The sequence below is a fragment of the Choristoneura fumiferana genome, chromosome 2, assembly GCF_025370935.1.
Source record: "Choristoneura fumiferana chromosome 2, NRCan_CFum_1, whole genome shotgun sequence".
Classification (NCBI taxonomy): Eukaryota; Metazoa; Arthropoda; class Insecta; order Lepidoptera; family Tortricidae; genus Choristoneura; species Choristoneura fumiferana.
The window spans coordinates 9,136,519-9,149,345 of record NC_133473.1 but is presented as its reverse complement, the minus strand read 5'-3'; the positions used below and the strand labels follow the sequence as shown (position 1 = coordinate 9,149,345).

General features: G+C 36.3%; 1 protein-coding gene across 1 annotated transcript in view; it reads right to left on the bottom strand.

The window, feature by feature from the left end:
• Positions 1-12,827, bottom strand: part of LOC141445437 (cytoplasmic dynein 2 heavy chain 1-like) — a gene marked incomplete at its 5' end in the record, with an annotated part of 87,990 nt that extends 75,163 nt beyond the window's left edge. The window contains 15 exon segments of the mRNA XM_074111282.1: positions 134-386; positions 1,909-2,121; positions 2,860-3,003; positions 3,512-3,657; positions 3,872-4,000; positions 4,511-4,696; positions 6,259-6,477; positions 6,722-6,865; positions 7,349-7,570; positions 9,188-9,327; positions 9,615-9,714; positions 10,133-10,377; positions 10,505-10,638; positions 11,754-11,883; positions 12,754-12,827. Coding sequence (XP_073967383.1) covers positions 134-386; positions 1,909-2,121; positions 2,860-3,003; positions 3,512-3,657; positions 3,872-4,000; positions 4,511-4,696; positions 6,259-6,477; positions 6,722-6,865; positions 7,349-7,570; positions 9,188-9,327; positions 9,615-9,714; positions 10,133-10,377; positions 10,505-10,638; positions 11,754-11,883; positions 12,754-12,827 — 2,479 coding nt within the window.

Genomic DNA, 12,827 nt, shown 5'->3' with positions numbered 1-12,827 from the left:
ATACATTCATATTCAAGAAAAATAAAGAGCTAAGTCACGTTTCTCACAAGTTAATAACGTATCGTATAAAACCTTTCTTCAGTGACATTGAGTAATGCACCAAAGATATGGCGATATTAAGTAGCTACATTACCTCAGGCATTTTCTCTTGCAGCGCCTGTTGCTTGCCGCTTATCTCAGCGAGCTCCTTAGCGTTTTTGGGCAGTGCTTTGTTTTCCAACATCACCATAGCATTGGCTATGAAAGTGTCAACGGCGGCCGCGTCTTCACGGCAATTAGTTTGAAGGGATGACATGAGGCAGGTCCATAAATTGCGAGCTTGAGCCTCGAATTCGTGACGCAGCGTGGCCGTTACCACTATTATCCAGTCTATTCTTTCGTCTTCGCTATAATTATGAAAAGGTGTTAGAAAACTTTGTTTGTATTGTTCTCTGTTCTGTTTTTAACTGCAGTTGATTTAAAAGACTAGACAACCTCATTCAACTTGTCCATACTACTAATCCAGCCAATATTGTAAACGCTAAAGTAAGTTGGTGGGTGCGGGTGTGTATATGTTCGCCCATTGGGTACGTATTATAATGTATAAATTTAAAATACATATCGTTGAAATACATACAGTTGAAATACCGAAAATTGAAAAATATAATCGTTTAAATAAATATTAATCAAAATTCATAAAGCACGTTTTTCATACTGGTCGAAATACATAAAATTAAAATGACTAAGTTCACAATGTATATGTTCAGAATATATACAATCAGAATATATAATAGTTGAAAGAAATAACAATTAAAATTCCTATAGTACGTTTTTCATAATGGTCAAAATACATACTATATAATGCCTAGGTTCATCTTCATCTCCAGTCTACTTAGGTTGTATTTACATGTAAAATTCTGAAAAATTAAGGACTGTAAGACAAGTCGACGGAGCTCCGCTTCGCGGAGCTCCTATTCAGGGTAGTTAAGGCGCTTCGCGCCTGGACAAAACTCTAACCTAACCTATAAGATACCGACTGATCGTAATCGGTATTGTCTAACAAGACCTTGCATTTTAAACTAAAGTCTGATCAATAATTGAATAGTAACTTTAGGTGCGACGACGAGCGTAGCGAGGAGGAGCGTGTTAGGTTCAACTATGACCAAAACAAGCACGAGCCGAGCGAGCGAAGCGAGCGTGCCGCGGCAGCAGCCGGCTAGTGCCAAAATTGTAATATATGAATTTTTCATTGTGAAAATTCAGTGTCTAGTATGTATTTCAACCATTATAGAAAACATTCTGTATAGATTTTGAACGTATACATTATGAAAATATGCATTTTGTGCCATATGACTAAGAACCATTATGCGTTGTATCCATTATATATTTTGACCACTATGCATTTCAAGCTTATGCGTTTAGAACTTATGTCAAATAACTTTATGTATTTTGATGTATTATATTTTATAATTTCGGTATTTCAACTGTATGTATTTCAACCGATATGTATTTTAAATTTATACATTATAATACGTACCCTCGCCCATTACTTAAGCAAGTCCTAATGTTTTAATTTTTGCAACCTGAAAAGACTTGCTGGTTTTTTTAAATTCAAGTTGACGTCACGTCTTTGACGCGTCCAACTTCAAGCATTTGGCTACAAAATGTATAAACTTTTCCATCGGAATTCAGTAGAACTCAACCGACCACTGGCTGAAATATTTCGGGTTAAATTTGTGATACCTTGTCAGCCAAATATGTGGTCTACCACCCTAAAGTTGATAATCGTTTGCATGTCATAAAACAATAATCCCAATAGACATGTCTGTCAACTTGAAAGTTCGACTTTAGCGACATATTAATTTGATAGGAACTTCTTTAAAAATTGATAGACCACACATTTGGCTGATGGTACACTTAATTACTTACAATGACATTTTAGCCACAGCCTGCCCGTACGCCTTACAGGCCTTGAAGTTGGCCTCCCAATCGCCAGGTTCCTTCAGATGTTCGGTACAAAGCGTGTGTAAGTCCGGAACGCAGGCGAGCGAGGCGCGGCGCGTCCACGCCTCGCGGGTTCGCTCCAATGCGGCCAGCGCCGCTTCTAGCTGCTTCACGGCTCTGTTGCCGAGCCAACTATGCCTGCGAATTAACAGGTGGTGATGGCAAACTACGAATTTTTGTTACTAGTACCACAGAGTACATATATAGACAGCTAGTACAGTCACCTGCATTAATATCATCTGCTACAGCGGAGCGTGAAAAAATATCTGACACGTCCTACTAGCCCTAGAAATATATTTGTATCAGATATTTGCGCACGCTTTGTTACGTCAGATATTGGTCCTGGTGACTATACGTAGTCGATCTATGCATAATTCGCTCTCACTCCAATTACTGTTAGAAGTAAAGAGCACAAAAGAGATGATTTATTTTTAGCCCTTAGTAAACAAATAAATACTCAATTGACTATTTATTCGTTTTAAAGAAACTATAAATTTGAATATTAATCCGGTTGTCAGGGTTACAAAAAAGTGTTTTCTACTTCTGGACATTTCCAATTTAAATGACGCTTTTTTCAGAATTAGGTAACTTTAGGTTCTTCTTACTCAGAATCATAAGCACTATCGATTTGGAAGCAGAATAAAGTGTTTTTGTTTGTTTTGTGACTGTTTTTCATTCAGCTTACATGGATCATCATGGATGGATCTTTTCAAAATGGAGAAATATAACTTTTAAGGAAATTTGTGAAAAAAAAACCAACCTCAAAATCTATAGTGCTTGTGATTCTGAGTAAGAAGAACCCCGAAATTACCTAATTCTGAATAAAAAAAATAAAGCGTCATTTAAAGTGAAAATGCCTATCTACCCCATTCTTACTTGTCCACTATGGCAGCGAAGATATTGTCTGCGGCGGCGCGGAGCCCCACGAAGTGCGCCGGCAGCGCCACGAGCCGCCGCAGCTGGTGGTAATGCTGCACCCGAATTTCCTCTAAAGGCGGTTGGATACGTACCGACCGACCACTGCATATAAACAATAACGATCACTTAACAAAATATCTACTCGAAATAACCTACTGCCTATCAGTGCCATCTCCTATCGATCGGCTATTATAAGGCTATCCATATCTTGGACACTGTTGTCCATAGAACAGAGATGTAGCGCTCAAATTAAACGCCCTGAGATTTTTAAGGGTAATAGAGGATAGGTTTTAATTCCTCAGGAATATGTTTTTTTTTTTTAATAAATTTTAAAAGTAAAATGTAAACTAAATAAATATATAAATAAAAATAAAAAACTAAGTCACGTCGACATAGATTTGAAATTTAGACCTCCAGTTTGGAAATTTATTACGCGTGAAATTCATACAAAAAAACATAAAGCTAGATCGATCGTTCGCCCCCGAAAACATAGCAAATTTAATCTTAATCATTAGAGACCGGCACTGAGATCCATGAAATAAATAAATAAATATACAAGAATTACTCGTTCAATCACATAAGATAATAATTTTATAAAAATAAACCTTACCGTAGAACCAAATCTATTTTGACAAGTGGAAAGTGCTTATGTAGAGACAGGAGGGTTTTTATGTATTGACACTCGAGCGCTTTGTACAGCTGCCAGTCCCAGTGAGACCTCCACAGTTCTGTATTCTTATAGCCGTTTGCTTCCACCTTAAATAATACACAATTTGAAATATACGTGTGTGTACTATCAACAAAGAGGAAAATTGGATGATGATGAAACTTCGCCACGCGTTCAAGAATCATAGAAGATGAAATACATTAATTGTTTTGAAATACAATAATCCCATATAATATTTTTTTGTAAAAAACCATCTAACCTATTACACACGGCAATTAAATAAAAGTTTGTAGTACATCATACCGTCTCAATAATATCCCTAATATTCTTGACATGTTTCTTCCACTCGGCCTGTTTTGCTAAAAGTTCCGTATCCATTAGGATTTCAACAATATTTCGAATAGCGATGTGCTGGCTGGTCAGATAAGTATTCTGAAAGTATAATTACACTGTAGTCAAAGAAAATAAGTATAAAAAACTATATCGATGTATCGTCGAGATACAAATAAAGACCAAAAACATTCAAATAACGGGCAGTACTGTTTCTATGAATCCAGTATTAGACTCAATTTGAACCTATACTCGTGATTATTGGTTGCAGTATATCATGGATAAAACCCAAATCCACTAACCGTACCTATGCTACGTGATTCATGGGACAAGGAACTGGATCGTAATAACAGACAGACCGACAGAAACGCAGCAAGAGTTACTTTCGCATTTATAATGTTAAAGATACTTATCTGTTTATATGTATGTCAGTACGTTAATCCAGTATCCATAACACAAGCTTTTTCCACTTTGCACTAGGTCAATATTGTGTCAAATGTTCCGAGATACATTCATTTTAATACATATATTTAATGTTTTCATTATATAAAGATGCGATTTAAGAAAATGACACAGGGGAAACATTCGATTAACCTACTAATAACTAATGACCTGTGATTCCAGCTTGAGCACAATTTTCTTCAACTTGTCGGTATAGTTCTGTAGTTGTTCCGCGTCGTTCCAGTACACAGCCCGCTGGTCCTGCACCAGCGTGGACAAGTCCAACGCAGCTTGCAGCATCATCGGGCGAGTCGACGGGATCATACGCTCGCCGAGGGTGTTGTGGAATGATGCGACCTGTAGTTAAAGGGATGTAATTAAAGGATTTTTCTTCCAATTATGCTTTAATTTCATCATAACCGCACTAAATACCCAGCACAAAGCGAGACTTTTCTGCTCTAGAGCAGAAAAAATGTATGAAAATCCTTTATTGCGTTATTTTAGATTTTTTTAATTGCACCACCAAAGAGATAACACAACAGTATTTTTCTATAAAATTAGCCTGCATAGTGTAAAAAAGTCTAGTGTTAGGTTGGTCAACCTGACAGTCTTATGAAATTTGACAGATTGCGTACAAAAAATTGTTGCTACCAGTCCTATCAAAAATAGTAAGCAGCCGAATTAAAAAAAAAACTGTGTGTTTGGTTCGCCAACCTGGCGTCTTCGTATAAATAGCCGGAAAGCGAATTATACCTACGCGCCACGAATTCTCAGCATACCTCGGCAACGATCAGTCGCGAGTGATCCGCGGTTACGTACGGACTCACACGCATTTATTACGTACCTAAATATGTCACGACGATATAAACAGTATTGTTCGGTGCACGGATATTTAAATTCATCTAATATAATATAATAAAAATGTATCTAATTAAGTTATTTATCATAATGTGAATTATTTACACTCTTAAATTCAACAAACAAAGCTTTTCGCACCTCCCAGAAGAGGCGCAAATACTTCTCCGTGGCTAATTTGTAGGTAACAAATATACGTAGTGATGAAGCTAAATAAAACCGTTTAAAAACATAATACGTATTGTGGTTTACTAAAATAACGTAAAATGCATTTTTGTTATACACTATCTAGTCCAATTCTTCCATAGATTTTTAAAGCTCCTAATACTTTTCCTAGTTTAAAATACATAACTGAAGAGTGGCAGCCTTATCGCGCGTTTGTGTACCGAGCCGGCGTAGGTAATTATATCAAGGACGCTGCCGAGACATTATACTGTTCCTTTTTAGGGTTCCGGAGCCAAAATGGCAAAAACGGAACCCTTATAGTTTCGCCATGTCTGTCTGTCCGTCCGCGGCTTTGCTCAGGGACTATAATATAGAATTAAAAAAAAAAATTTTTTTAGGGTACCTCCCATTTACGTAAAGTGGGGTGATTTTTTTTTTTCATCCAACCCTATAGTGTGGGGTATCGTTGGATAGGTCTTTTAAAACCATTAGGGGGTTGCTAAAACGATTTTTCGATTCCGTGATCTGTTTGCGAAATATTCAACTTTAAAGTGCAAATTTTCATTAAAATCGAGCCCCCTCCCCCCTCTAAAATCTAAATTGGTGAGTGGAAAAATTTGAAAAAAATCAGGATGGTAGTAAGTATATCAAACTTTCAAGGAAAACTATAACGGCTAAGTTTGCTTGAGAATTATTAGTAGTTTATGAGTAAATAGCAGCCTAAGATATAAAATATACTTAAACTTGGAAGATTCCGTATAAAATACGAAATCCTTAAAAAAATATTACTTATTTTTTTCGTAATGGCTACGGAACCCTATTTTGGGCGTGTCCGACACGCTCTTGGCCGTTTTTTTCTGTATTGTGTAGTAAGCTGCCATCATCATCATCATCATCACCTGTTGCAGCGCGCGGGCGTCCCCCAGCGCCGCGGCCAGCGTGTCGATGTGGGCAGCCGCGGCTGGCGTCGGCAACCCGAGCGCCGCCAGCGCTCGCGCCTCCAGCTCCACCCACACAAGGCGAGAGTTGAAGTTCACCACCATCATCTTGCTGCTCGCTGAAAATTCCACTACAGGCTTGTCTAGAGATAGCTGGAGCGAGCCACTTTTGACTTGTGCCTGAAATTTTAAGTCAGTTTTCGGAAGGTTATTATTTATTAAGTTGTTATAAACAAACAATTGGAAAACATTTTATCCCCACAAAGAGTTATTTTACTTAATAATGCTTACTATAATACGTTGAAAAATAAGAAAAGCAAAGTTTAAGCCAGGAATCGAACCTGGTAGACCGAAACTGGTAACACGTCATTATATCCCGATATTGTGTGGTGTAAAATGAATCTTAACGTGCATAAAACTCTACCTGCAAATCTCTAGACCACTCTTCATGCAACTGTGTGTACATAGTTTTAAGATCTTTCAACACTTGGATAGCCAGTTTTTGTAATTCAGCACTGCTTTCAAACTCTTTTAAATACTTCTCAGCGCACATCTGTATGTCCTTTACCTGAAATACAAAAAGGGAAATTATTCGTATTGTTATAAATGCCTTAATCTTCTGAAAGAGTAAGAATTTACACATATTATTGAACTGTATATAATATACAACATATTTCATTCATTATATCATGAAGATAATAAGCCCTTGCTAGTGATTTGCCAATGTTTTTAATATTTTTAAAACTAAATATAGTTTTTATCCACTTAACGAGTTCTAAATAACGATGATCCAAGCTTTGGGTAGAAAGCTTAAATTCTATTTTCGCGCTCCATTTTCCTGTTCGGGAACTCATCTTAGAAACTTGACAATTTGTACGACTTTAGGTTAGCAATATGGTTGTACATACTATGATTATGAAAGAGTCTAACTCCAACAATTTTGCTGTAAAACCTATGTGACAGACGACTGACCTACACATGAATGACAACAATGTTCGGACCCTTAGGGCATGGAACCGTAAAAAAAACAGTCCTTAAAACCATAACATACTTTAGCTTCCATTTGCTTAGCCCATTGCACCTGTTGCACAACGGGGGACATTTCTGGCGGCTGATACATCTTGACGTCCACTTCATCAGAATCCAATTGAGCTTGTATTGTTTTCAGCATGGATATCAGCGAGGATATAAATATCTCCAGTTCACTGTTCAGTGCTATTTTAACTAGCGGCCGGTCTATCAGAGACTTGTAGCGCATGAATTCATATAACATCTGTAAAAAAAAACTTTTAAATTTGGAAACTATAGGGAAAATGTTCTTAGCTAGTTTTTCTCTCGATGACTTGACGGAGTCTGACGTGATAGAGTCAATCTATCAGATAGACGCACAAGACTTAGGTAGCCTGCTATAAGAAATACCCATTCACTAATGACGATAATCATATTGGTGTTTATAAGTGCGGCAGGTAACCTGGAGTTCTGGATACTGAATAACCAACTAGGCTTTACTATAGGTACGCTAAAACAATATGTCATCTTATCATCTACAAACACTAAAATGTTATCGTTGCAGCAATATAAATACTTGTTGATTTAGGAACTTCAACATTCTTCCTGGTTTTTAGTGTTCCGTCTGTCTGTCCGTCCGCGGCTTTTCTCAGGGACTATCAATGCTAGAAAGCTGTAATTTTGCGAGAATATATATGTAAACTATGCCGACAAAATGGTACAATAAAAAAATAAAAAATAAATTTTTAAGAGTACCTCCCATAGACGTAAAGTGGGGGTGATTTTTAGTGTGGGGTATCGTTCGATAGGTCTTTTCATTATGGGGGGGTTGCAAAATATTCATGTTTAAAGTGCAAATTTTCATTAAAATCGAGCGTCCCGCCCGTCTAAAATCTAAACCAGTGGGTGGAAAAATTGTAAAAAATTCTGGATGGTAGTAAGTATATCAAACATACAAGGAAAACTATAACGGTTATGTTTTATTGAGAATTATTAGTAGTTTAAGAATAAATAGCAGCCTAAGGTATAAAACATACCTAAACTTGCAATAATCTGTACAAAATACGAAATCCTTAGAAAAATATTACTTAATTTTTTCGTAATGGCTACGGAACCCTGTTTCGGGCGTGCCCGACACGCTCTTGGCCGGTTTTTGTTTCTATAAGGTGTTGATTCTATTTTTATCATACAACGTTTCTTTAATGAATCTGGAATATTTCATCGCATAGTCGAGTTAGCTTGACAGACTTGTAGTATATGTTTTCCAGATTTTTTATTGTTGCTGGAAGGCGTTCGCATACATTGACTGAAGGTTAAAGTGTACCGAATCAAAGCGTGTCGTCATCTTCTTCTTCTCATCATATGTGTATCCACATATGCCTCTTTCATGCATTTCCAAAGTGTGTCTACTTACCCTTAATTAAATTTATCTAAAATTGAATGAATAACTTTTACAGGTATGTTAAGTCAAACTATCTGTTGAACTTATAATCATCATCAGCCGTCGGAATACGTCCGCTGTTGGACAAATGCCTCCCCCTTAGAACGCCACAATGAACGACAACCCACCACTTGCATCCACCAGCCGCCCGCAACTTTCGCGATGTCGTCAGTCCACCTATTGGGTGGGAGGGGTATTCTGCTGAAGTATTTCGGATTAATTTTCAAAGATCATGTGATGTTTTCATTATGACGCGCTGTTATTAATTTGATCATTTTAATTAACAATTAACATATCCTGTCTTATGTCATCTAATGTCGTTCTCTCCAAAATGATTTCATACGACCATAGGCACATCATAGTTTGCTCTCTTGTTTTGTTTGTCACTTAATTATACCTATGCTGACGAAATAAATTAGTATGAATATGTATATTGTATACCTGTTTAGTAGATATATTATGTAATCTTGGCCTTAGTTTTTCTGAAATATTCGTTTCAGCAGGGCGTAAGTTCATTGAAAATCTCGCGATTGCAGCATCCCACGCCTGCGACGGTCCGTTACAAATCCAGACATTTATATCTGAGAGCATTAAAAACTATATCTTAACATATGACGTCACTTTGCTTTGATTGTTAGGGTTCCGAAGTCAAAATACCAAAAATAGTGTGTGCGTCCACAATAAAGAAAAGATATAACAAAATGTAAGCATGTTTGTATGTAAACTCTTTATTGTACAAAATAAGTAAACAAACACAGATGACAAACAATGAAATATATGTACAAAGGCGAACTTATCCATTTAAGGGATCTCTACCAGTCAACCTTTGAGTGGATGAGAGGAGTAAGTATATACTACAGATACTTACTCTGAAAGGGTTCAAACATTTTATCAGTTTTTAGTTCTTTGCGCTCGCTAATTGTAAGCAATTTGACTAATTGGCTGTAAGTCGACCTTATTTCATGTATCTGAAAACAGAACACATTTTACATTTAATGCATGTAAGAAAGATTATATAAAAGTTAGATATCGTTAGATATCGTTAGAGATAGTGTACATCCGCGCAACTAGCATTGGAACAAGTCCGCGTACCCATCGGATAAGTTGATCCAATTTCCAATTTTTACTAAAACAACTATGATTCATAGTCCAAGTTAAAATCATCCCTGTAAAATAACACGTAGTATTTCCGTATGATATACATATTATAATATAAGCAAATTTGCACTATCCCCCATGATACGAAAAAAAAATCTTACAAAATACACAACAGGTGGAAACAGAATATTATTCTTTACTTTACTGATAATGAAATGTTCTAAAAATTTATTAAGAATGTTGTGTCCGAAAATATACTAAAATAATTATATAACTGAATATTTTTACCTGCTTCAACCTATCTTGAAAATTTAAACAGATTATTGGAACATAAGGCTTGCCACTCCAGGGATGAAGCGCATAGTTAGGCCAGTAAGTTTCAGTCAAGGACTTGCAAGCGCTAGTCCAAGTCTCCATCACTTGGAGACTTTCAGACAAAAGTATCAAAATTTCATTGTCTTTGGGTTCAACTGATACTGTCCATAATTGCACATTACTGAATTTTTTCTCAATCGTTGTACAAATTGTATGACCTGAAAAGATACATTAGAACTTTAAGTAACTAGCTACGTGCTAGCTACGTGCTAGCTACAAACATCGGTTCTTTTAAACAAAATAATGTCAGTATTAGGTAATTCTAATATTTCCATAAAAACCTACCAATGACATCAATAATATGAATCATCCTATCTTGAGGGTAAGGTTTCACCGTTATCCTCCATACGTCATCAAGGGCTCCTCCAACATTCTCCACAGCTTCCCTCGTCTCTAGCATTGGAAGAGATGGCATTGATCTGTGAATAATTAACCTAGTGGCCTAAAATATTCTAGTAAAAGCCTAGTTATTCGAAAATATTGACTCATATTTATTCTTTTGTCAATCAAACAAGATAACCTAACCAAATAAAAGTTGGAAAACCCCCGACTTTGTCACTTCAAAGTTCAATATCTCAAAAACGGCTCAATCGATTTTGATGAAACATATCTAAGAACCATCGCTAGCGACCTGATTTCAAATAAAAAAACTGCAATCAAATCGGTCCACCCGTTTAAGAGCTACGGTGCCACAGACAGACACACATAGCGGTCAAACTTATAACACCCCTCTTTTTGCGTCGGGGGTTAAAAATATGAAGATATAGCGGGTTAAATTTCCGCATGACGTCACGCCGTTCGACACTTTTTAGAGCACAAGTTTTTGCCATATAACCCTATCAAGACTTTGCAGAACAGACAATATTTTTGATCCACGACTCATCAAAATTGATCCGAGCCTGCAGTGAGAGCCGAGACAGACACAGACGGCGAACTGTACGCATTTAGCATACCGGTAACATAATGAAAAAAAAAACTGGTAATAGGTATTCAAACACTGGGACTATAAAGTGTTATGGGGAATATGTGTTCAAAATGAAATAGTCAAATTCACACTAATCACCATACATTATATATATTTACACCAACAAAAGTACAGAAGAAATTAATAATATATACAAAACGATGGGAAAACACAATTAACTAAAATAGATTTTCTATAACAACATGTCCGCAAGAAGAAAGTTGGTAAAAGCCAACGTCAATATCCACACATGCGCGTAATAAATTATCAAAACGGAAGCGGAAATACAGTCGCCACAGTGTAATTCCTGGACACGGGACAAGAACAATAATTCCTGTACAATCCCTGATTCCCTAGCTACCACCTGTCAACTCCAACCACATATCTTATTTTCCAAAACTATAATTTATACATCATAGTAGTTGGTGCCCAACAGGAGTAGGTATCCACTTTTCTAATCTACGCAATTAGTACACAAAAGAGGATACCTAAGTTAGAGTCTATCATCCAACCCAGACTTTATCTGGAATTAGGTCAATTGGGGTCAATTATAACAACATATTTGCTTACTGAATTTCTTCACTTATGTCCTCAAACAATTCACAAAAAGAAGAGGCAGATTCTCTCTCCTTTTTATTTGCATCTTTATTCTGTGCCAAAGTTTTCCAATAGTCCACTTCATCTTCCACAGACTGTATGACTGCAAACAAAAAATATAGGTATAAGAACTTTTCTTATGAAATATGTATACATATAAATTATAAAGTATACAAGATGTTTAGATGGCATGATAAAAGTTAGAAAAGGGTAAAATCCTAAGCAACTTAGAACATTTTAAATCGTAATTGTTGTAGCACAAGCTTGATAATTTTATTTTTTAACATCTGACGTAAAAAAGGGTGTCTTATAAATTAGACGCCAATATTTGTCTGTCAGCCAGTCTGTCTGTCTGTCTGTGGCATTGTACAGTCAACCACCAAAATATCTATATGGCCAAAGTTACAAAGACAAGAATACACAACCTTAATATTAAGCCAATAAAGTATTTGTAGTTGACTGTACCTCTCAAATGGATGGACCTATTTATGTGGGTTTTTACGTGAAAGCGAGTTTTCTTGTGGCAGTTCTTAAATATGTTTCATTAGAATCAGTTCAGCCAATATTTGAAATACTGAATTTTGACATGACAATGTCTAGGGGTTTTCCAATTTTTCTAAGTTGATTAACCTTATCGCCGCCATGTCAAATACAAAAGACATCACCCATACGCCAGGCTTCTATATTGCAATGCCTAAAATTGAACCATAACACAATTGAACAAAAGTTTATTTTTCATTGAAGTCATGGACGTATATATAGGTTGTTGGAGTGGAACCTGCGGTGCATACATACGAGTCGTTGGCGTTGAAAAGGTTAAGTATGTTATTACAAGCTTTTATTTGACTTTACCAATGTTATATCATTATCTATATTCTTAGTAAGGCACTAAGGTCTTGTATTATCATATTACACTACCTGTAATACCTGTTTGTATATATCTTTCTTTATAGTTAAAGTTTAAAAAAATTACCACTAATTTCCTGATCTTTTTTCCCATAAGCAAGAATTCTTAAAACTGCTTGTAGGTCAGTAATATTCTTCTGA